This window comes from Phascolarctos cinereus, unplaced genomic scaffold, assembly GCF_003287225.1.
Source record: "Phascolarctos cinereus isolate Bilbo 61053 unplaced genomic scaffold, phaCin_HiC Scaffold_3;HRSCAF=262, whole genome shotgun sequence".
NCBI classification, from domain to species: domain Eukaryota; kingdom Metazoa; phylum Chordata; class Mammalia; order Diprotodontia; family Phascolarctidae; genus Phascolarctos; species Phascolarctos cinereus.
This window is the reverse complement of record NW_027555736.1, coordinates 43,574,579-43,598,735: the sequence shown is the minus strand read 5'-3', so window position 1 is coordinate 43,598,735 and position 24,157 is coordinate 43,574,579. Positions and strand designations below refer to the sequence as shown.

At 41.6% G+C, this 24,157-nt stretch overlaps 1 protein-coding gene across 2 annotated transcripts; it reads right to left on the bottom strand.

The window, feature by feature from the left end:
- Positions 1-21,976, bottom strand: CXCL12 (C-X-C motif chemokine ligand 12). 2 transcript variants are annotated; one of them, XM_020994494.2, is made up of 4 exons: positions 21,797-21,973; positions 13,483-13,600; positions 10,575-10,661; positions 1-3,805 (listed from the first exon to the last, which is right to left on the bottom strand). In XM_020994494.2, the coding sequence occupies exons 1-4, from the start codon at positions 21,855-21,857 to the stop codon at positions 3,790-3,792; spliced, it is 282 nt and encodes a 93-aa protein (XP_020850153.1). In that variant the 5' UTR covers positions 21,858-21,973; the 3' UTR covers positions 1-3,789. The 2 variants fall into 2 exon arrangements, with proteins under 2 accessions (XP_020850153.1, XP_020850152.1); XM_020994493.2 differs by lacking the exon at positions 1-3,805 and adding an exon at positions 7,316-7,424 and having other exon boundaries at positions 21,797-21,976.
- Between the last annotated feature and the right edge of the window lie 2,181 nt (positions 21,977-24,157).

Here is a 24,157-nt window from a genome sequence, read left to right as displayed (position 1 = left end):
TTATGTTTGAATACAGATCTTTATTAGGAAAATGATAAGTGCATATACATCCATCAAAGACATGAATGTGATGAAAAACATGTTTTTCTTTCTCAAAAGGAGTTACTCTTTTTTTAAAAAAGAAGCATGATGTATACACTACAGCTGCCTTCTGGAGGAACTTTCTTTTTCACATTATATGGGAGATTTGCTTTTTTAAAAAATACAAAATACAGTATTTATCACATTTTTACAACAACTACAGCAACAACACAACAATATTGTTATAATTGATCGGGGATTGAGCTTTTATGAACATTTTTTCTAGGGCAAATGGTTCCTTCTGGGCCCTTGATAGTGCCTGTGGGTTGGTCATGTCTCGAACCTAGAAATTTCTAACCAGAAAAATAAATAAAGCTATCATTTTGGTAACAGGCATTTCTCAGGTGTGTTTTCCCTGTCCAATGTGTGTCAGTGAAGGATTTCAAAGGGAGGAAGGTCCAAAGCTCCCAAAGAAGTGATGATACTGACTTTTTGTTGATTAGAGAAATCAAATTATACCAAGAAGACTTGAGTAGTGGCAATGGAGGGGTGTAGATGTACACAAAACACCCAAGAAATCATTTAATTCCACCCCCAGGTATACCCTCAGATTCAAATGGCACCATCTTGTACTACAAGGTCATCACAATGTAAAATAAAAAATGAATTCACTGTCCTAAAATTGAAATTAAAGCTGTGAAAACATACTGTTGTCCAAGGTCACCACTCCAGATATGATTCAGTCTCCTGGCTCACATTTCCTCCCTGCTGGAGAGCGTGTGTGGTTTTCCACAATAGATAGGGTGACATTTACTGAAAATATGCTTCTTATTCTGTCTACATGCTTTTAATCCTCTCCTGCTTACAGATGCTGTTAGTAGCTATGCAGGCCCCTACCCCAAAATGATTCTTTTCTCTAACTTCATCTTTGGTGAAGTTTCATAGCTGAACTCTCTTCTACTCAGACTCAGCATCCAGGACTCAACTGGTCCACTTGAAGTTGGGATACTTAAACAACAATGGCATGTAACACAGACAACAGTACAAAATACTGAAACCCAGTCATCTTTTTTTTTTTAACACAAACAAACTTGGGTTGCAGCTTTACTTTCCTCATTCAACATTTCTGATGCAATGGATGTGAATGGGGAGCTGGGACTTCAATAGGAAAGATTCAGTATCAAGACAAATGCCCTTTTATTATTCCATGGGGTTGAGTGGCCTCATGGTCTACAAAACACAAATCTCTAAAATCAAGGAGCACTTAGTGAATATTCATTTGCAAATGGGCTGTTTCAATGAATGCCTATCTTGGTCAACTTGGGGGTGGGGAGATTTGTTTCTTACACAATAGCATTTTTCTTCCCGTCTCTACTATCCTCTAGGTGACAAAGCCATGAAAAATTTCCTAAAAAACTGTAGTTAACTGAAATTAAAAAAAAAATTTAAAAAAACAGAAATGTAACTTTCTTCTCATTTATAAGACCTACAGATTTTGGAATCTACCAAGAGTATTGAGTCAGGATTCCAAATATCTAAGAAGCCTAGATGGAAGACCTAAATCCTTTAGAACCTCTGAACCTTTGTAAAAACAAAAAACCTAACATGTTTCCACCAAAATTTTGCTTTATAAGTGATTCAGAAACTAAATTAGGGATAAGACAAGTTAATCTCAAGTCAAGGACCCAGTTAGACAAGTCTTGAAATTCATTGTGGTCTTCAGCTTTTTTAAAACAACAAAGGATATTGGGAAGTGATTCTAGTAAATTAGAATAAAGAAATGACTTCAGCTGACAAATTCAACTTCTTCCCTTAATCAGATCCAATTTAAAGGAATCATGTCCTGGTTCAACATAGAAATGTTAAAATTTTTAACAGATGCTATTGATAATCCCTTAGATTACTAAATCCAAAAAAATTTTAAATCCAATTTTCCTCTTACTGTGTGTACACATAATTTATGTGCTGCTTATTTCTTGTCTTGGCCTGTCAACTGGTCTTCATATTTTATCACTGATTTCATAGATTGAGAAAGGATTTAAACTGAGGCAAGGGAAATAGCAGTGGACCTAGCATATAGTAGGCACTTTGTTGAATTAATAAGTGTGACATTTTGGTCACTCATCTCAAAGGGAAAAAAAAAAGGCCCATAATTCTCAGGAACTAAAAGACAGGGTAGGAACAGGCTGAGGTCACATGGGATCAAACTGAAAGTAGAGATGGTGGATGCCTCCTGCCTGATCTATTTTAAGACAATGCCAAATAACTCCTTTCCAAAAAGAATTAGAGAGGGTTGATGCTGAAAAATGAGTGGGTCAGGTCCCCTTTGTAAGCACAGAGAAGGGGTATGGTTTCCAGATTAGTACAGGTGTAGAACCAAGTCAAATTGTTATTTAGGAGATGTTTTCATGTTGTAGTGCCTCACTTTTTTAAAAAAATGTCTGCTATTGACAGTACAGGAGGAGGAGTCTTTTCAGGACATTCTGATTTCTAAGTTTCCTAGTCCTCACTGCAGCAGAGTAAAGCTTCCCCAATAATTTCCAAAAGCTTTGGTCCCCATGACAAGGTGCTTAGCCTGCAGCCCTGGAAGGCTAACTCAGTGACCACCCTGATCACCCTGTGTTCTACTGAGGGAAGGGAACATTGTTTATCCTCTGATCAGCGAGGCAATTAAAACAACCCCAAAACAAAGGGATATACGTACACACACATTGACAAATTGGCAGCAGGGTCAAGAGACATCAGGGTATACATGCTCAATCCCAGCTTTTGCATTCCAACAGAACATACAGCATTTCACATTGGGCATACTGTTTGACATCAATTCTACACAAAAACACAGCATTTGACATTTTGACAATATTCCATACAAGACACATATGAAACACACAGCATTGGCAGTATACCTTTGGGACATGACAGATTTCCACTTATTTTTCAATGCTTGGTTTAAATCAAAAGTTTAGTCTTCAGAGGTTTTTTTTTCCTGTGCCATGGACAAAGACAGTCTCAGATACATGTGGTGATGGATGGAGAAAAAAAATGAAAATGAGGAGAAAATGATGGGATGCAGGTGACAACATGGATGGTGTAGCCCTGCTCTGCCCTCACATTTTTGACAATGGCCAGTAATGGGCCAACCTTGTGAGCATCTATCATCTTCCTAGATGACTTCCTCGTGACCTGAAAAGATGCTCTCTGTTCTCACATGAAGAGAGGGAATTAACTCAAGAGCAACATACTAATTAAAAAAAAAATCAGGCCACCCACCTAATACTGGGCCAACATTGGTGTCTGTTATTCTGGGCCCATATTCCTAAAATGGCCGTATCCTTCATGTCAATAAGTCATACTCTTCAGCTAAAGATCTTGGCACATACTGTAGCTCATGTCCTGCCATATATTTATATATAAAACCCAGTAACTCTTGGTGTGCCCCAAATGCTGAGTGCAAGATAAACTAGGGCTCACACAGGAAAAATGATAACATAAGTAAAAATAAAGAACTTAGTCTAACGAGTTCATATCTGTCACCAGTGACATTCAATAGAAGAAACTTAATAAAAAATAAACACCATATATCTTGCTACATAATAATACAGTGAAAGCAAGCCAGGATTTGTGCAAAACAGAGCCTTTGAAATGCATTAGCCATCCCTAGAGCTGCCTGGTGACAGCCATGAGCACTCCTTCCCTAATACTTGTTATCTGCTTTCTGGTCCTACAGTAAGAAATCCTTCAGGCTTCAGTCTTAACAATGCGTGCCTTTTACATCTTGAACCTCCTGTTAATGAAGAACAGAGTGAAATACCATTAAGGCAAATTCCGACTAAAGGCTTAGTCATCATTGGACTCTATTCAAAGACAGGTGGTCATTTCTCAAAGTTCAATCAAGTTTCAAACACCGATGCCTGCTTGGAATGCCCTTGAAGTTGGCATTTCAAGAATTACTTCAAAATCTCATGTGATGCTCTTTCTTTTGGAAAAAGACTCAGGAAACAAAGGTCCTGCATCACTGTGACTGGGTAGTGAAGGCAGTTCAGAGTTAGTGAAATGGTCAGCATTAAAGAGGTGAAGAGGAAGATGGAATACACAGCAAAGACTAAAGACATGGACAAATTGACAAGGAAACAGGACAAGTTTTGGTCAAACAGAATAAAACAGAAATTGGCCTTTGGCAATAATCTCATTTTAAAAAATCAGTGCAGTATGAATGAAGGACAAATGCATTCATTGACCTGAGATCATGAGCAGGATTCATACTTACACAAACAAGTTCCCAGAAGGGGTAGAACTGGCCAGGTGATGAGAAAGCTGTTCACGGACTTCAGAGCACACGTGCTGATTGACACGTCTCACTCTCTCCCAAGGACATGGATTTAACTTGCATCCAAGATCACCATAACATACCACATGAACAGGCTGTATTGCTATGCAAAGACCATGACCTTTAACTGCTACCCAACCAGGCTACCTAGAAGCCTGCAATCCTGCATTTAAATGAAGCTCTATCCTGCTAAGCATCTAGTTCCCTCTAGCTGCCATATCTGTTTCATTTGCATCTAACAGGGCAATGAAGATACAGGTGAGGCAAAGCATGAGCAAATGGCCCTAGAAAAGGAGTCTCAGCAAGCCTCCTTAATTTATAATATGATCCTTAACACATAAAATGCCGTTATTCTGTATCTTATTGTCTCAGGTTAGATTTAAAGGGAACACAGCTCTTGAGGAAGAGTTCAGTAGATTATGCTAAAGATTTAGGATTCAAAAAGGCAGTGAAAATATATGCTCTTTCCTGTTCCAATCTGAGCCAGTTACCTTTCCATTGTCTCAAGTAAATTAGGATCAGTACTGCTGATGAATACTTTTACAAAAGCCACTTAGCAAGATAAAGTGCTGTAGAGATGGGTAGCAATTAGGAAGGAGGCAAAACACCATGCTAATCAATATCTAAACTATTTCACCTCTTCCTTTGACCTTGGCATGTTTCCCAAGCATACCCATGGAACGCAGCTGGCACCCTCTTAGAAAGGCAAAGGGAGAAGAATGCTAAAGTCAGAAATCCACAGAAGACTCCACAGTGACAGAACCAAGGAGCTGTTTTCCCCGCTGCAATATGGAAAGTGTAATTTTTCATCATCACACAGTAAGCTTGGTTAACAAGTTTCACCCCCAATCTGTGGGTTCCAAGAAGCTAAATTGTTTTTTATCATGCTCTGGGGCCTGAGCCAACCTCATCCTTTATACTCAAGCAGCTAAGCATTGTTTCTGCACTTTGATGGATTAATGAAAACCATTTTGTCATGAGCAAAGGTTTGGTTATGAAACAGGGGCTTCTAGCATATCATGTGGCCATCTCCACTGCCTCTTTCCCTGAGCAGAGCTCCCATTGATTCTCCAAGGAATATGACCATTCGGCCTGATATTTCACCACTAGTTGTGTCAGCAAACAGCCAGGCGTCTTTGGAGCTTGGGAGGGGAACAAGGACCATAAACCAAACTCTTTTCAGTCCAATCTCCAACAATATAGCTCTTTCCAAGGAAGATATTCCTCCACACCCAAAAGTTTATTAAACTGCTATCATCAAGGGCTTCCCTCCCATCAACTGTGCAGCAGTAGCCTGGCTGTTATCTCAGATCAAATGGGGGAGCAACTGAGAAACAAATGTTCTTTTGTGGCATTTTAGCTGGTTCTCCAGACACTTTTATCCAATGAGGAAAACGAACACTTTAAATTTACTGAAAATACAACAGAGGCATTCAAAGTGCTGAGAGGAGCTTAACACCACTTTGATCATCATGAATTTCACATTCCTTTATGTCAGGGTATTATTTCATCTCATCTTTCCTTCCTCTTTCCATTCTATATCCCCCAACTCTATCCATCTGTCTTTCTGGAATTTATTAAAATGATAAACTGAGGGGGAAGGGGAGAAGATGAAGGAAAAGAATCAAAAAATCACTCTTTCATTCTAAAGTCTTCAAGACACAAGAAGGTCTGTTATAAGGCAATGGATACCCCCATGCTCTCCTCTGGGCATTTATTTCATCTAAATAGAAGGCTTGATCGCTTGGGCCATCAATCCATTGGGTTCTAGTTTATAGCCAGAAACATCCTCACTCAGTTCTCAAAGAGAGTGGACATCAGGGCAAAGGGCCTACCTACCACGCCAAGGAACCCTCATAAAGGGAATATGCGAATATCACAATGGGGTTTCTTGACCCAGATTGTGGGTCTTCCCCACAGCAGAGAAGTAGATCCCAATGACCCTCTTTCAATTACAGAGATGATATTTGAAAGGCAGCATACACATCAGATTACCCAGAGAACTCACAGTCCCAGTAAGTGGATTGTCCCCAGGATGCTTTGAACAGAGGTGTCCCCTCTGGGGCTCCTGCTTCTCAACATGTGGCAAGAACCTCTAACATAAAGCATCACCACCTCCAACCCAAGCTCTGAGGTAACACAGGAAAGGCTGAGCTCCAGGCTGGGAGGCTTGGACACGGATGAAGATCAACAGGCACCATGGTTGAAAAAACAGCTATCAATTAACAATGTGTCATCAGTGCAATTGGAAACCAGGAACTGGAGGACAGAGCACCTTATTAACTGCAACCCAGATGGAGTGAGTCCTGCCCCAAGCACTGGGGCCAAGCTGCTTTTGCCCAGTGCTTGGTGTCCTCCCTTAAAAAACTTAGCTGAAGAAAAGGAGAACACTTTTTCTTAATACCTAGTGTCATTTTGGTTTGGGTTTGGGTTTTTCCTCATGGCTGTTGCTCTGCAGTTCCAAGCACGTCACCTTTTTGTATGGGAGAGCTGAGGCTCTGTAGCACCACCCTCCCCCAGGTCAGCTGGCATGCAAAGTGAACTTGTACGGGTGCTGGGCTGGCCTCCTTAACTGGGCCATTTTCGGAGTGGGAGACTGCGGAGCCTGTCAGAAGGCCTTGGGTAAAGAACTTCAGAGATGCAAGCTTAACATGGAGCCCTCAGTCAATTTTAGGGGCAAAAAAGAGTCTCAGGGAATGCTGGCTGGGTCTTACAGATCACGACCCCCATTTCTGAAAGACAACTACCTTCTTCATAAGTTAACTGGGCCCAGAAAGGCCTCAAACAGAGCACACATACCATCAGAACTCGAAAAGTTGCTCAGTCACTGGAAGGCAGATACAAGGTCAGCCGTAAGTGCCAGTTGGACTGTTTCTTTCTTTACCAGAGGCAGTAAGGGAAGGCTTACAAAACGCCGAGGATAAATAGAAGAGCATATTGTGGGGGGAAGGGGGTCCATCTCTCCGGGGCAGCAAAGGGCAACTAGTTTTTCTTTTTTTGAGCAGCCTTTCTTTTCTTCTCTCTCTTCTTTTTTCCTATCTTTTCTTTTTTCCCCACTCTTGCTTGTCTGCGCCCCCTTAGATAAAACCAGTAGAACCATTAATAACGTTGAAATGAAACAGTTCGTCTTAATCTGTGCAAATTTAACATTGCCTTATAAATCAGTCCATCCCCCTTTTCACTTTCTCAGGCCTGGAAGGCCCCCAGAAAAGGTTTCCCCCTCTTTGAAAATGCAGTAAAGCATTTACAACATTATGAATTCATATAATAAAACATATCATTGAATAAATTCAAGTGAATTTCCATAAGCCCCCTAAATTGTAATCAATAAGATGTACCCACATCGGGCAATTTGCACAGGTTTTGTTAACCTTCAATTCCTGAGATACCTATTGACCACTATGAAAAGTCCATGCCAAAATGACGCCCTCCCAAAGAGGAAGACACCATAAATTTCTATCCTTTTTGCTGCTTTCCTAAATCTCCAATTATATTATTCAAAGGTCACGAAGGACTTAACTTTGCTTAGATCAAACAAATATAAACATTGGAGATAGGGATGAATGAACTAGATATAAAACTAAAATCTCCAATAACCCAATGGCCTTTCAGTCTTATCTAAGTGGGTATTTCATCCAACATTTACAGATTGAAATCCACTTAGGCCTGTCCCCTCTTTAAGACTCTTCCCCATGTTCACTTAACATCCCATGAAAACCAAAGAGAGCACATAGGCTGCTCATCCCTCATTCTAGAGATTTGACCGCCCATCTTTTTTTTTTTATCATGCATTGTTCTCTTGCAGTTGCTGATCTAAATTTTGTTCATAACTCATGAAACAAAGTTTTGACTAATACCCAGAAGAGGACAAGAAATATTCCATCTTTGTCTTGCTTACTTACTGCTTGAATTCTTTTTGGTTATGACTGGGACTGTTCTGGAGAACAAGTTAGGTTGTTAGAAGGATTTAGAAGAATGACTGCCCAAGTGACTACAAAATTAAAATGATATGAGCTTAATGGTATTTAATGATTTATGTAGTGAATGGCATCCCTGGATAGTTCAATATTATGTCAACATCAGGTCACTGGATATTACATGGGGGATGTTATGGATACTAAGGAAGAGAAGGTAAGATAAGCAAAATTAGTGAGCTAGATGTCATCTTATGGGTTTCATTATAGGAAAGAAAGGGGAAAATGCCATAAAAATAATCCTGCCCTTTTTCCTGTGATCAAATTAAAAATTGGACAAGTCTGGGCAGCTTTACACCATTTATGGGAAGGCCTTTTAAGGCACTTGAACACCAGTTCAGTTTCCTTTGCAAATTTAAGCAATTTACAAGAGCCCCATCTATTAAAAAAAAACTTTTGAATTTTATTCCATATAAACAAATTCCCACATACAGGAGGTTTTTTGTACCATGAAACAATTAGCCATTTTATTGCTAGTGCATATAATGTCACATTTGATACAATTTCAATACAAGTGAAAAAATATAGTATGGCTGATTGAGATTGATAAGCTACATTAACATCATATATATAATATATATATTTTACAAATTTTGTCAGTAGTTGGGTGTAATATAGAAATTTAAACTACTGACATTCATATGGCTCCAATTCAAATATATGAATTGTTCAATGAAACTATAAATATATTCTGAAATACATTTGTTTTCTGAAGAAAAGTTGAAAAAAAATGTGCACAAAAATATATCGAAAGCATGCCATGCCAAAAGCTATAGCCACCACCTGAACCATCTACAAATAGCATTTATCCACAGAAATTTCATTCCTGCCAACATTTGTGATTGAAATATAGACCCCAAGTTGCAGTCGCTTAATGACCTAGGGTATTAGTAGTGGGTAAATGCTCTGGTTTCAGAAATCTCAGAGATTGTATGGCCCTGCCTGGGCAAGACGGCTTTTCTTTGGAGCTAGTTTCAGGACCAAATACCTAAAAACTGCTGAACTTAAAACTCTATTAAATTTAGCCAACATTCTTTTCTGTTTCCAGGAAAATAGGGATATGCATCTGGTAGCCCTAAGGCATGAGCCAACTCCAGTGTCCTGAAATGGAGCACATAGGGTGTTTTTAAACATTTTAAAGCACTGTAAGCCTAGGGCAAGCTGAGAACCAGGAAGGGGAGGGTTCCTGGAGAGAGGTGGCAGTAGTCAAACAGAGGTGACCTCCTATCTCACCACTATCACAGCTCTTTGGGTCGCATCTCAAGTACAGAAAAGATAAGTAGAAGCAAAATTAAAGCATGGCTTTTGGACAAGGGATGGGGGAGGGATAGAAGAAGACACTGGGTACACAGCTGCTAATGGGGTGATGGCTAGTGCTGAGGCCACAGCAGTTTGTATCCCTGAACCAAAGAGCAATTTGAGCATTTCCATTTGTGTTTGTTTCTATTCAAGGCAGCTGGAGATTAGTCTTGGTCTTGGAGACCAGGGATCTGAATTTCACTTTCATTAACTATAACCTCATTTCCAGCATACCAGATTAGTAGGAAGGTCTTATGGAAGTCTAAGGCAGGGAAAATACGAATCTCTTAAGTCACTGGGACACTATTGATCTTGTATAACATTCAGCAGGGAGTCCAAAATGACTCAATCAGAGTAATACAAACTATCCCTCTTCATATCAATGGGATTCCAGATTGGCCAGCAAATTAGAGAATCCCCTTTTTTAATCCTCTTCTTGAGGGCAGGGAATGGAGTTTGGTTCAATTCTCAACTTCCATTTTTTTTTTTATTGATCTCATTTGACCATCATTAAGCTAACTGTGCACCCAGGCTCACAATAGAAGAAAAGAAAGCTTCAGAGTGAGTTGAATAATAGATTTTGAAGTAATCGTGGATTTAAAAAAAAAGTAAAAATAAAGAAAGCATTTGGCTGGTAAGAAATGCTATTTTATAAAGATGATGAGTCTAGAAAAACCCCAGTTATAGAGATCTGACTTGCAAGAGCAGAGCCAGATCTGTCTATTATTCTCTGTTACAATAATGTACCGGTGCACTATGGATGCTTAATTGTGTACATATTTGATAAACTCCCAAGCTTGCAATAGATTCATGCCTTATCCCATATGAACACTTCAGTCCTTCTGAATGAGGACCCCTCCCCCACCCAAATTGTTACCCTTTACATTGGTAAGCTGTTCTTGCACTTCCCAGCTTGGATTAGCTGAAAGTCCTTTTGTGATTGTCTTGCTTACTTGTTTAAAGCTTTTTCCAGGTATTCTTGAATCCATTTTAATTTAGGATCAATGCATACTTGTCTGCTGCTGCTCTTCAGCTTTGCCCTGCCGGAAGATAAAAACCACCAGAGACAAAATCAATTTTTGTTAGTTAAAAAATTACTTTAAAAAAAGGAGAAAGAGAAAAATGACCAACAATGAAACGGAAAAGATACTATGTCTAAGTGAGCATTTCAATAATTTTTGAAGCATAGCTATTAACATATGAGTACGTTTTTTTTTCCTGTAAACCCTATTTACCTATCATCATCTCTGCTCAGTGACGGCATCCTCCTTGGATGATAAAGTGATGTCCCTGGGACACAGAAGCAACTAGCGCAATGCAGCAGAAAAAGCAATAGATTGAGTCAAAGGACTTCGATTTGGATTTCAGCTCTGCCTTTTGGTAGATGTGCGACTTTCATGAATACCTAAACTAACTATAAAGGGCATATGAAGAAAGATATTATCTGCATCCAGAGAAAGAATAGAAGTATATATAAAACAATTATATATATTTATATATATATATATACACACACATACATACATATACATATACATACATATACATATACATACATTTATATATAGTATGTGTATATATACGCATATGTATGTGTGTATACACATACACCTATTTGTGTCTAATGGTAGCCATCTCTAGGATGGGAAGAAAAAAAAGAAAAAAATAAATTTACATAATTTTGTTATATATTTGAAAGGAATAGTAAGTTGTGCATAACAAATTTGTGGTTTCATGTACAATCATCTTTTTATTGCACTATGTTATGGAAAGGCTTGCTTTATTCTATAAATTAAAAATAATTTTTAAAAAGTCATCTAATGTCTCTGGGTGTTAGTTTCTGTTATCTGTAAAATGAGGCAGTTGGAATAAGTAACTTCTAAACTCTCTTCTATCTGCAAATACATGATTCTATTGTCCCAGCTTCCATCTAGAAGTTATTGGTTCTAGGATTTTATGGCACCATTCCAAGCTAAGCATTGAAGCACCAGGAATCCCACTGCCTATCCAGAGAAAGAGTAAGAGGACCTAATGACCAAATATATGATAAGCCTATAAGTACAGGACAGTTAGTTCTATACTAGACCTGTGCCATCTAATTCAGCCTATCTGGTTGGCTTAAGCAAAGACCCTGCAAGGATTTTATTTTGCAAATGACTCATCAAGGTACCTGTTTATTATAACACAAGGCCAGTTCAATGCAGCCTACATAGGCCAACACATCCTAAGAGAAAAGCCCCCAGAGAATTAGAGGAATTGAAATGAGTTTTTCCCAAAGCTTTGGGATCTTACTCCAAACCTTGGGTAAATCAAGATTTTTTTTCCTCTCCAAACTGTGCTATAGGTAGTTTTTAACCTAAAGTTTAAAGCAGAAAGGGCAAACTACATGAATTTGATGTGGAGGGGAAAAAAGTAAATTTCGCATGAAATCCTTGTAAAATTTTTTAAAAACTGCACTCTGTTTTCAATAGAAAATAAGTAAACTAAAGAATCAAAAACTATATTAGTTACAGTGTTCTTCAAAACTGAGGTTTTGAGAAAAAAACATATGGTATTTAAAAACAAAATACATTTTATATGGCTCTTCATCAGTGAGGAAATTGTATAGATGATTGTTTCAGGAATTATCTTTTGGGGCAGTATTTTTTCCCTAAAACAAAACTCAGAGTTGTTTTGGGATTCCTACTGCAAACTGAACTTCACAAAGAAGGAATTTAGTTTAACAAACACGAACAAGAAAAAAAACCACAAGAAAACAGACCAACTGTATCGGGATTGTCTCTGGGTTCATGGAAAATTGTTTTAAATGACATGCTTTGGGATTTGGGAGGAAAAGTTAGGTTTTGAAAAGAATCCCTTCTCAGGTTTTTAGAAGAACTTATCTTTTTCAAGAGAAGACTTTGATTAAGATGGAACAAAGGTTGATAAGGGCTAAGCCATAAATACCAGCAAAAGAGCAAGAATGAAGGTAAAGAAAATGGATTGGAAATGGTAGACAATTGATTTCTGGATTTTCTTTCACAAATACTAGGAACTTAAATGTTGAGGATGAAGGATGTCTTTCTGGCCACAAAGATTTTTTGCAGTAGCCTGTTGCTACATTTACTACAGCTGCAGATTCCTTTCCTTCCTATAGCGTCTTATTGTCTGAAATAGCTTAGTTTTAAAAGTGAGCTAAGAGAGGGGAAGAGAGAAAAAACAGCCCGTTTTCCTTAAATGGCAAATACAAAGTCTTTTAACTGTCATATGTTAAATTCATGTCTCCTTGATTTAACGAAATAATCTGCTTCTATGAAGTTAAGATGCTTATTACTTGCATTATATTTTAGGGATATGTAACCAATCAATAAATGGTTTATGGGTCGAGTTTGTTTATTTTCATTGACCAGGGTTTCATGTAATGATCTATTTGGAGAGGCATTGAATTCTGGTAGCATTTCCTTCACTGAACTACCATCTTCCAATTATGTTTCAGGATTTGCAAAGAGGTTTCGATTAGCAGAATTCATTTGAAACTAAAACTAATCAAAATAATTATAAGTAAAGTCCATAGATCTATAGTGAATTGGACTTTGACTTCCTAAGGAAATGAGAAGAAGGAAGAAAGCATGTATTAAGCACCTACTCTGTATCAAATACTGTGCTAACTTTTCTTTTGGCCTTTTATTTGTTGGAGGGTAGGGAGAGTACGTGATGATCACCCTAGCAATCACACACTCAATTTCAGGGGAGCCTCCCAAAGGGGCAGAGGCTTAGAGACAAGAGCAGTGTCTTATCTTACAAGTAACAAAAGGCCATCGAGCAGCGCCTGGCACTCCTTCCCAGGCTATGCGGTGAAAGATGACTCCCTAGGCAACTTACACGATCTGGAGAGCACAATTGGGTGTGTTGAGGATTTTGAGATGCTTGATGTTGGCTTTGGCTACGTTGCTCTCGGTGAATCTGCAGGGACATCTGTAGCTCAGACTGACTGGTTTTCCTAGAAAGAGCAGCGAGAAAGATGTTTCACGTTATGCTCTCAGTCTGCATGAGAAACAAGCAGGGTCTGAAGCTGATATGAGAGGTTAAAGACCAGAGACAAAAAAGGTGCAGCTTATAACCAGCATAAAGGGAGAAAGGGAGCAAACTTCTCATTCCCAGGTGAGTGTTTGAGGGTCTTAAGTTCAGCCTTTGCAATTTAAGCAGACAAAAGAACAGGTGGGAATTTGGAACCTAAGAAGAGAGAAGAGATTTAAAATAAGGAGGCACCCAATTGTCTGCCCCCCAGTGCTATTAGCAATTAGAAAAGATAAAGACTGCCATCAGGGGTACTTTTCTGGGGTATTTTTCTCCTATGTTTTCCTTTGTAAACTTATTTTGCCTTTAGGGTAAATGAGAAGGGAGATGAAGGGAGAAACCAAGAGAGAATAATTCCAGAACTTCCCAAGGAAAATAAGTTTGTCTTCCAGGTTCCAAACTGGCATTTTCTGGCTTTAGCCAGAGCACCCTGGTGCATTTCCAAGTTTTAGGATCCTAGATCTAGAGCTGGGATGGACCTTAAGGTCATCTAGTCCCACTGCTTCATTTTACAAATGAGGAAACTGAGGCACGGGAAGGGTAAATAACTTCCCTAAGGCTACAAAAAGAGTAAGCCTCAAAAGTGGTATTGGAATTCAGGTTCTTGGAAGTTTTGATTTCAAAGAAGAAAGAGTTTACACAAGAATAATCTTCAAATCTTTGAATTCACAGTAAAAGCCAACAACTTTACTGCTTCCTACCCAAAGGCAGAGATCTTGAGGACCATGCCCTAGGCTCTAGGATGAGAAACCCAGGACCTCTGGCCCAAAGCCAGATGTGGTACTCTTTCTTCAGCCAAAGCCCGAAGAATTCAGCAGCCTCCTGGGTTCTCTTATTATGTTCATTTGCCAATTTACCAATCTGCAAAATGCTATAATTGATGTTCATTAGTGCAAATTAGCAAGGGGCTTCTGTGACATCCACCACTCATCCCCAGTGTCTATAACTGGAAGGCCCTGGAGGGGCTAGAAATGTGCGGGTTCCCCTCCTCCCTTCAGATTTTCATCCAAATGATCCTTAATGCTCCAGGCTATTTGGATTCTTGGATTCTTTCATCAGGAATTAGACCAGCATCTGAAATTATTTACTTTGCAAGTCCAAAAAAAGGTTTGAGTGTTTAAAGAATTGTAAGAGGCTTGGGGAGAATACTTCAATTCTGGTGTCTTCAGAATGAGTGAGCTAGGGTCAAAGCTGCAGTTAGCATCTGCAGCCTTGGCTGAGGGTAGGGGGAATAGAGGGAAGGGGGGTGCAGGATATTTATTCCTTTCTTTCTAAAGTCAAGTGTTGTTCATTTTGATTGATTGTCTGATTTGGGGAGAATAGTTTATTTCAATTCCAAGGTTTGGAATAAACAGAACTTGCTACTCTCCAAGGTCAGACAAGCCCTGACTGATAACCAAGAAGACAAAAGCTTGTTTTTAGGCCTGGGCCATTTCTGTTTTCAGTTGAGCTGAGAGGAGTATCCAAGGGGTAGTCTACTCTGAACACATCTGATCTGAAAATTATTGCCAGCCTTGCAATTTCTAGGGCTCCTGCCCAGGTCAGATGCAATATGAGAAATCAAGGGAAGAAGGTAAATTTCCATAAAATCACATGATGATAGATTTAGAAGTGGAAGGGACATTCGAGGTCATTGAGTCCAACTCTTCTTTTACAGATGAAGGAAATGGGTGAAATGACCTGCTTAGTGTGGCACAGGTAAGTGTGTGCCCGAGGCTGCTTTCACACTCAGCTGCTGATTCTTTTTTTTTTTCTTTACCCTACTGCTTCCCAAAGAGCAATTCTTCCTTTCCAAAGGATGCCTAGTCAGCAAGAAGTCAGGGTCTGCTTGCCTTCTGAACGACTCCCTTGCAAAGTCCATTTTTGCTACTTCTTAGCAGGGAAGGCTATCAACTCTTTCTTTCATCAGTGGAATAAATTGATAGACCAACAGATAAGATATAGAGATAGATAGATAGATGGATGGATAGATAGATGGATAGATAGATGGATAGATAGATAGATAGATAGATAGATAGATAGATAGATAGATAGATAGATAGATAGATAGATAGACAGATAGATAAGATAGATAAATAAATCAGAGCTTAACTAGGGCTAGGCAAGAGTGGCTACCAGTGAGAAAATGAGCTCTTTATCTCAAGGAAAGCAGTATAGCTGTTTACCAACCTGGCCTAGTAATCCTTGCAGCAAGCACAGAGAAGAAAGATTTAGTTAGTCCCATCCAGTGACAAAGTCACATATAAGATTTTTTTTTCTTTTCTCAAAGAGAAGCTTCTTTAGCTATCCCACCAAGAGTTCAAATGATTAGGTTTTCTGCATCCTAGAAACAGCACTGTATTTGTTGTCTTAAGGGTCTGGATTAAAATCCTGCCTCGAAGTTACTTAACTGGCTGTGTGACAGTGGCAAAGTTCATTAATCTCTCTGGTCCTCATTTTCCTCATCTGTGAAAATGAAGTTAACCTCAAAAAGCTCTTCTGGTTCTAAAACTGTGATCCATTTTATTCTCCACACAGGGTAATTGGCCATCTCGTGACAAAGGTTGTGAAGACGATCAAGCTGCTGTTTCACTTCATTCTATCCCAGAAGCCTTGAACAAGCCTTGCTAAGAAAGAGACTTTGTACAGAACGAAATTTTGAGTCCAGTTGGTGGCAGTGTTGTTTGATGTATTAACCCCCACACTTAGAATCAGGAAGGCCTGGGTTCAAATCTCACCTCACATATTTGCTGGCTGAATAGCCCTGGGCAAATCATTTAATCTTTCTCCAGATGAGTTTTCTCATCTGTAAAGTGAAACTAATTATAGCACCTACTTTGCAGGGTTGTGGAAGCCCAAATGAGATAATGTATAAAGTGCTTTGCAAGCCTTAATGTGCTATATAAAAGTCAATAGTTAGTCTATTTTAAAAAATACAAACCAAGCTACTACTTAGATATTTACTGAACTGGGTTTTATCTGCAGTTTGGCACTGGGTAGATGATGCATTTAATCTAGCTTAGCTATTTATAACCCTTCTGGAAGTTCCCATCTCAATTGTCTCATATCTAAATATATAATGTCCAAGTGTCCAGGATACTTGGGACAGCGATCCTCCAAAGAAAGAAGGGAAACGGAGCCAATCAGTCTTCCAAAGGGAAATTCAGGTTGTCAGGCTTCAGCTCCAGTGCAAATAGCACCCCACCTCACAAGCGGGGGGCAATGGGTCAAACACCCTGGCCCCAGCCCCAGCTGAATGCTCTGGGTCACCCCAAGGCCTGGGCAACCACAGAGTTCAACCAAAGGTGTCCAAGGCCACAAATGTGTATTCTGTACAATGAACACTTCAAATCAACTCAGGAAGCCCAGGTGATCTCTGCCCTGCAGCTGCCTGGGATCATTTCTGACTCATAACAGAAAGGTCAGTGTGGGTCTCACCCAGCAGCACACAGGGTGAGGCTGAATTTGCCTTCCCTTGCAAATAGGTCACTGACTATTAGAACTCAAAGGCAGCTTAGAGACTGTCTGGTCCACCCCAGCCCCATTTTACAGACAAGGAAATAGGCCCGTGGAAACTAAGTTACTTCTTCAAAGATATACAACTATTGAGGTGTAGAGAAAAGATAAGAATCCTCCTAGCATGGAGATCATTCCACTCATTATCAGAGTAACCTTTGTCTTGAGTTAAAATAATTAGAGTGGGAGAGAAAAAAAAAAGGATCATTATTTTACTTTCAAAACAAGAGTAAATTAACATATATATGTATATATGTGTGTGTGTGTGTGTGTGTGTGTGTGTGTGTGTGCATGAATATATATGCTGCTTTTTACCACAGTGGTGTTGATACATTTGTTGCAATTATTTTCATTTAAAATTTTAAAAAAAGAAAAAAGTACAAGTAAGTAGCCAGAGAACCAAGACTGTAAACACATAATCCTGATTTGCTTCTCTTATATAAAATTAATAATAATAAATCAATCAGCAGCCCTGGGTCCAATTTCAGAATCTTTCATTAACTGGCCTGGCTTTAGAGCAGTCAGTAAACTGCTCTGATTCCAATTTTCTTCATCTATTCCTGACACTTACCAACCTCAGATATGCTCCCTAGTATTTTAACAGCATCTCAACACAACCTCTCTGTTAGTATCTCAGGTATTATTATCCTTATTTTATAGGAAATTAGATCACTTAACTCTTGTCCACACAACTGACAAATGATAGAGGAGGGAATTCAAATCTAAGTCTCTTCCGACTCAAGTTTGTTCCACCTACACTACTTGGAAGGGAGGGGTCACGGGGGTCAGGGTGGAGATAGATATCCAGATCTCCTAGGTTTCCATCAGTTTAACTCTGAATCTAAATCTTAATTGAACATCTTGTCTCATACAAGATAAGGGGCTAAGGTGTCCATGGGAGGAAGCAAAGGGGGGGGAGAGACATTTGTGTAGTGCATTTTATTTTAAGGCTTGCAAACCTCGTCCTTAAGAACTACCTTAAGAACCTAGGTCTCCCGACTTCTGCATTCACGGTTGAGAATCATGGGACTGCTGCTGGGTATATATGGCACAGCAGAATTTCTCAGTCCCATATAGAATAAGGTAACGCCCTAACATCCAGAGCTTTAGTCAAATGCACAAGAGCTGGTGACTCTACCACGGGGCAGAAAATCTGAGCCAACCTAGCCAAAGTATAGCCGACATTGTCTCCAGGTTCCAAGCATTCGTAGCAGTGTGTGAAACTCTGAACTGCAGGATTTGCATGAAGAAGGAAAAGGGTAGGTGACATGAAGAAAGAAAGTTGTTGCAGAGTTATCATTCGTATGGATGGCCAGGATCGGCCTCTTGTCTCACCCTTCCCCCTAAATTCTTAATAACCTCAAACTATGCATATGCAACCGTTTCGATCTCAAACGTGAAGCTGAATTTCAGAAGTGTAAGTATCTCACTTTGCTTTTGTATTTTTTCCCTAACACAGTGCCTGGGACTTTAACAAATTTACGTTGTTTGATCAAATTTTGGAGTAATTAGGATGGGGAGAGGGGTAATTTTGGAGTAAATTTATGACAATTTTTCAAACTGTTTTTCCTCATTTAAAATTAAGAACGGTGCCCATCAGCCAGCGGTCGTACATTTCTGGAATCAACAAATGGACTAAGTATTTATGGAACTCAAGCTACGTTCGTAGAGCTAACCCACCCCCTCCCCAATTCTCTTGGGAGGTAAGAAGGATAACGGAATGAAGATTAACTCGGATATTTCTTCTCTTGTGTGATCACTTTGCCCTACATCAGTAACTCGCCTGGGTAGTCCTGGTAGTTGGAACTTGTCAGTTACCTTCTTTAGCTACTTTCACCAGCTCTTATCTCTTTTGGGAGCACAGGTTTACGGCAACTAGAATGATTCCCGTAGTGGTGGGGTGGGGTGGGGTGGGGGTGGGGGTGGGGGTGGGGGTGGGCGTAAAACAAACCAAAAACAAAACACTCAGAGCCCCCGCCCCATTTCGTGCTTTCGAATCTGGAGACACTCCACTGATATAACAAGACTAAACAGAAATAAGTACTTTCCCAAAAACTGAGTTCGTTGTTTTTAAGAACTTTTTTTTCTTTCAGAGAACTGACAAGCTGAGCCATGAGCGCTCAGGGTACCTTGGTTCGTCCAATTGAGTTTTCTCGGAACTCAATCTCGAGAAAGGCAATCCAGTCTCTCCCTCCCGCCTCTCGGTTTCCCCTCTCTTCTCTTTTCCCTGCTCTCTTTTTCCCTTTACAAACTATGAAACTGGACACCGAGGTTCTCAATTGCCGAATGTCTAGGAGATTAAACTTTCAAGCGACACCCATTAAAAATAGCCAGAGAGCCCTTGCCTCCACTACAAAAGAGGCTGTATCCGCAGGTGTGTTTCTGCAGGAGGATGGGGTTGGGGGAAGGGAGTGCTCTCGGACTTTTTGGAGCCCGGGCTCTGCCTGGGACGCCTTCGGCCGCTCACGGGGATCACTGGAATAGTTTGGTGCATACGCTATCAGGCTCTAGGCAGCGCGCGCTCACTCGAGCGTTTTCCTTGGCAGCTCATCACAGCGCTCCTGCTCGTTTACTGACGCTGAGCCGGGTACACCAAAGGAAGGAAATCATCCTTCAGTGAAAGCTGGCGCTTCCACCGCGTGGTGCAGTTTACTGAGTATCGCTGAGTACTACATTGGGAGCTGGAAGGGCCGTCCAAGGGCATCTAGTTCAACCTCCCTTGTTTTACGGATAGGGAAACTGAGGCCTAGAGAGATGAAGTAACTTACCAAAGGTCACACAGACAGTAAAGAACAGAGCCAGGGCTTCTCTGAATCCAAATCCATCCTTCTTTGCTACTACATCTTTAAGTCAGAGGGCTTCGGTTCGAAGCCTGACTCTGCTACTTAGGATAGTTCTGTGACTTCAGGAGAGCCTCTCCGCCTCCCGGGGCCTCACTTTCCCTATTTATAAAATTAAGGGGTTGGTTACCTTGCATCTCCCAAACCCATGTACATATCTTTTCAAACATCATAATTCAATCTTAAGATTCAGAGAGGACGCAAATTTAGCAAGGGAAGGCTAGCGGGGCATGTTTTGCTCTCCAGCTCAAAGGTTGTGCAATCCTAACAGCTGTGCAGCCCCGGCTCTCGCCTCCATTGTTTCCCTAGGGTCACCGGGGGCGGGGGTGGGGAAGGGGAAGGAGAGGAAGGGAAAGCGAGACCTAGAACGCTTCGTTTGGATTAAATCACCCCAGCACTAAGCAGGTCCTTATATCGAGAAAGATAGCTGGTTTCTGGAAGGTTTCCCTAGCTGGGGAAAGTGTGCTTAGAGAGCCTAAGGGAAGGTGCACTTTCTGGACAGTTTCTCCCAGGTGCCTTGGGATCTCGCCAGTCCCCAGGAGTCCTAACCCTAAGCCTGGGTTATTTTTAACCCAGTTCCCCTTTCGTCCCTAAATCTCTGCGGATCACTTGTCCTTGCCTGTTGTCCCGGGGCACCCACAGAGAAACAGAAAGTGTCGGTGAAGCAAAGTCCTAGACAGAGGGAACCCCTGAACACATGGACTCCTGGTAGATAGAACTTCTGAGATCAGCTGAGTCCCGTGCAGAAGGAATTTCGGGGTGAAGTAGAACCCAACTGAGAGAATTGCTGGGCACATCTCCACAGGGCAAGGACGCTGGGGCTGGGAGCTGAGCCCTCAGCTGGAGCCGCAGGCAGCAGCTGGGCAAAGCCCGCACACGTGCAGCCTGATGTTATTCTAAAGTAGAAAGTGAAAAAAAAAATCCCTGCCGTCGGAGGAGGGGTTGAGAGAGGAGAGGAGGGAAGGTCACTGTTTTTAATTACAACATGCTTAGTTTTGTTCTCTTTTTCCTTTGGAGAAAATAAAACTGGGAAATAAGGCCCGAGGTTTCTTTTTCTTTACTGGACTCAACGGTTTTTCCCCCTCTCTCTGGTTACTGATGCGTTTACATACCAAAGTAAATTCCTAGCCCCATCAACGTGAAAAGAAGTGGAAGGAGCTAGACCCCTTCGGGAACGAATGGTGGTCTCCAGCTAGAGCGGAGAAAAATTTCCACTCGTCTCCAGGCCAGTCTCATCGGCAAAGGAGAGCGGCTCTTGCTTGAGTTGAAAGTCGCTTGCCCTCCCCAGCCCAATTTAAGGCGTCCTCTAGCCAATCGCTGAGTTGAAAACAGGGAAAATGTAAACGGTGTCTTTCCCCAGTTTCTGCGGATCTGGGTGCTCAAGCCTTGCCCAACTGCAAGCGAAACTAGGCTGGTAGAGACACAGCAGCAGGCGGGAAGAAGAGGAGGGCAGCTCCTTAGCTTGCCTGGAAAAATAAACAGTTCTCTCTGGTTTTGTCCCCCAACCAACTCAGGCTTGGATCCTGCGGCTCCCCGGTGAGCGAGACTTGTAGAAAAATCTCCGCTCCCGGAGGGGACCTACTCTCCCCAAAGGTATAGTAAAGCGCTAGGGCTCACCTGGGTTTGAAGGCAAGAATTCTACCTTAATTGGGCCATTTAAACTTGTCAGTAACCAGAGGGGAAGAGTGTACTTCTTACGGCAGGGGCTCAGGGCTTCTGTCCCCTAAGGCAGGAAGATGCCTCCGAGTGCCCCCGTGAGGTACGGGCGCGGGGCTCACACTTACCCTCGGAGAGCGCAAGTGTTGCCACCAGCAAGGTCACCAGGGCGACCACTTTCACGTCCATGATCCTAGGTTGGGAAGCCGAGGTCGAAGCTGCGAGGTGTTCAAGGGTCAGCAGGCGAGAGAAGAGTGAAAGTCCAGCAGCAGTGTGCGCCTCTACACGCTCTCTCCTCTCCTCTATAGAGGGGGCGAGCTGGGGGCTGGGAGAGGGAGGGGGGGAGAGGGCGGGGGCAGGGTGGTGGGGAGGGCCCAGAGGAGGGGGAGGGGAGCAGCTAACGATGATTTATTGCCCGTGGCATGTTATTACATCCTTCCTCTATTAACATTGTTGGACCATGCCCAGAAGACCAAAACTCTCTCCGCCGCAGCCGGTCCAAAGATTGGCGAGTTTAGCCAACTTCAGGAGGAAAAGGAGAGTGAATAAACACCCAAAACTAAGCAGCAAAGGACGCGAAGTGGCCCGAGCTGCTCTGGGGGAGTCAAGCGGCACCTGAGGGAGGCGGGGAGCGGGTTTCGGAGCCTGGGGCACTTCAGTCCGTGGGGGTGGGGTGGGGTAAGATGGGGATCAGGGAGGAGGGGGCGTAGTTTGCTGGGTCCACGCGTTGCACGTTTAAAGGGTGTTTGCTTGTGAGGGGTAGAGAGTCTGGGGGTAGGGGAGAGAGAATGATGTGGCCACTCCACTCCTACCACTTCACAGACTCTCCCTAAACTGTCGCATTGGAGGGTGGGGGGGTTGGGGATGGCAACCTTTTTGAGATCCTGACTTTCTCCTGCCAAGCTCTAGCTTTAGATAAAGGGTTCTTAATCTTTTTATGTATCATGAATACCTTTGACCAGATGGGGAAGCCCAAAGACCCTTTCGAAGAATAACGTTTTCAAGTACATGAAACAAACACATAGAATTACAAACATATACTGAAATGCAGTTAATACGTATCACTTATATAATCTCTATTGATCTTTATTGATAGATGTGTGTGCACATTTGCACATACATATATACATGTATATGGTTCATGGACCACAGGTTAAGAATTCCTGCTGCAGAATTCTATTGTAGCCAAAGGCAGAATGGAGACCCATTCTTCCACAGGGCTAGATGCATCTAGCATTTCACAGGGCTGGATGTCAAAGGCTCTGTTCCTAGTGGAAAATGCACTATTCCTAATACTGGCTCCTCCAGGTCCCACCTGTGTGACACGGGGCTGGTCCTCTCCCTCTGTTTGGCCTCAGCCATCTATATCTTAATCATCTGCAAAATAGGGGGCTCTAATTAGAGGATTTCCAGGAAGCCCTCAGTTCTGACAGTCTGGGATCCTCTTGGCATCTATTAGATAGCACCTTACTGAATGCAGAGCGCATAGTATCACAGGTTATTTAGGGGAGCAGATAAAAAGCATCCCTTAGCCATCTTGGACCTTGGGAGAAGGGTGGGAACAGGAGAGTGGGTTTCCAATACTTGGGTGGGCCTAAGTCTGGCCAATCTGGAGGCCAGCAAACAGTAAAAATTTATTTTGAGCAGTGGAGCAAGCAGAGGGAACCTGGTCTTCTGAAACGTTCTCTTTAAATGTGGACTTCATGCTGCCTCAGGCCCCACTTATCCCCACCTCCCCTTACTCTAAATATGATTAATCTGTGTCTCTCCAGTTCTGTTGACAGGACCTTGTGAAAAGAGCCCACTGAGGATATTCAAAAGTTGGCAAGTGGAGTTGGGGCTAGGGTTAGGAGTAAGGAGAGACAAGTTGCAGGAAGCTTGAGGAGCCCAGAGAAGGAAAGGCAGTGTGGTGTAGTGGAAAGGGCTGCGGATTAGAGACAAGGTACAATTGTGTCCTTGTAGGGATTCTGCCAATCATGGGCATTGTGGGAGAGTTAAAGTACTGGATTTGGAGTCAGAGGAATCCCCATATTTCTGTGTGGTCTCAGACAAATCACTTCACCTTCTTAGGTCTACATTTCTACATTTACATATTGATAAAGGGAATAGATAGAATAGGTGATCTCTGGAGCCTCTACATGTCCTAATATTTTATGATTCTGTCACTTCCCTTTTCTGGGCCTCAGTTTCCCCATCTGTAAATAAGAGTATTGGTGTTTGGGGATCTCCAAGGTCCTTCTGTTCAATGAATGTTAGAGCTACATAGGACCTTGGATATCATTCTAGTTTAATCCCTTCATTTTACAGATGAGAAGGCTAAATCGTAGGCAAGGGAAGTGATTGACCTAAGATTACATGACTAAGAAATCAGAAAGGCCAGAATCCTTGGGACTTGAGTCTTCTCTAACTAGAGCAGTTTTCCTTCATTTTAAGGCTCCTTAACTCATCTCAGGGAACTGTTCCTATCCCAGTGGTGTCTGTGGGCTTTA

What these genes read in the sequence shown, in the direction of transcription:
- CXCL12 (XM_020994493.2), bottom strand. Translation starts at nt 21,857, where the DNA reads ATGGACGTGAAAGTGGTCGCCCTGGTGACCTTGCTGGTGGCAACACTT. An exon ending in AATTGTGCTCTCCAGATCGT is followed by an intron (nt 10,662 to 13,482) that starts GTAAGTTGCCTA and finishes ATCTTCCGGCAG; the next exon opens with GGCAAAGCTGAAGAGCAGCA. An exon ending in CTGGAAAAAGCTTTAAACAA is followed by an intron (nt 7,425 to 10,574) that starts GTAAGCAAGACA and finishes GTTTTATCTAAG; the next exon opens with GGGGCGCAGACAAGCAAGAG.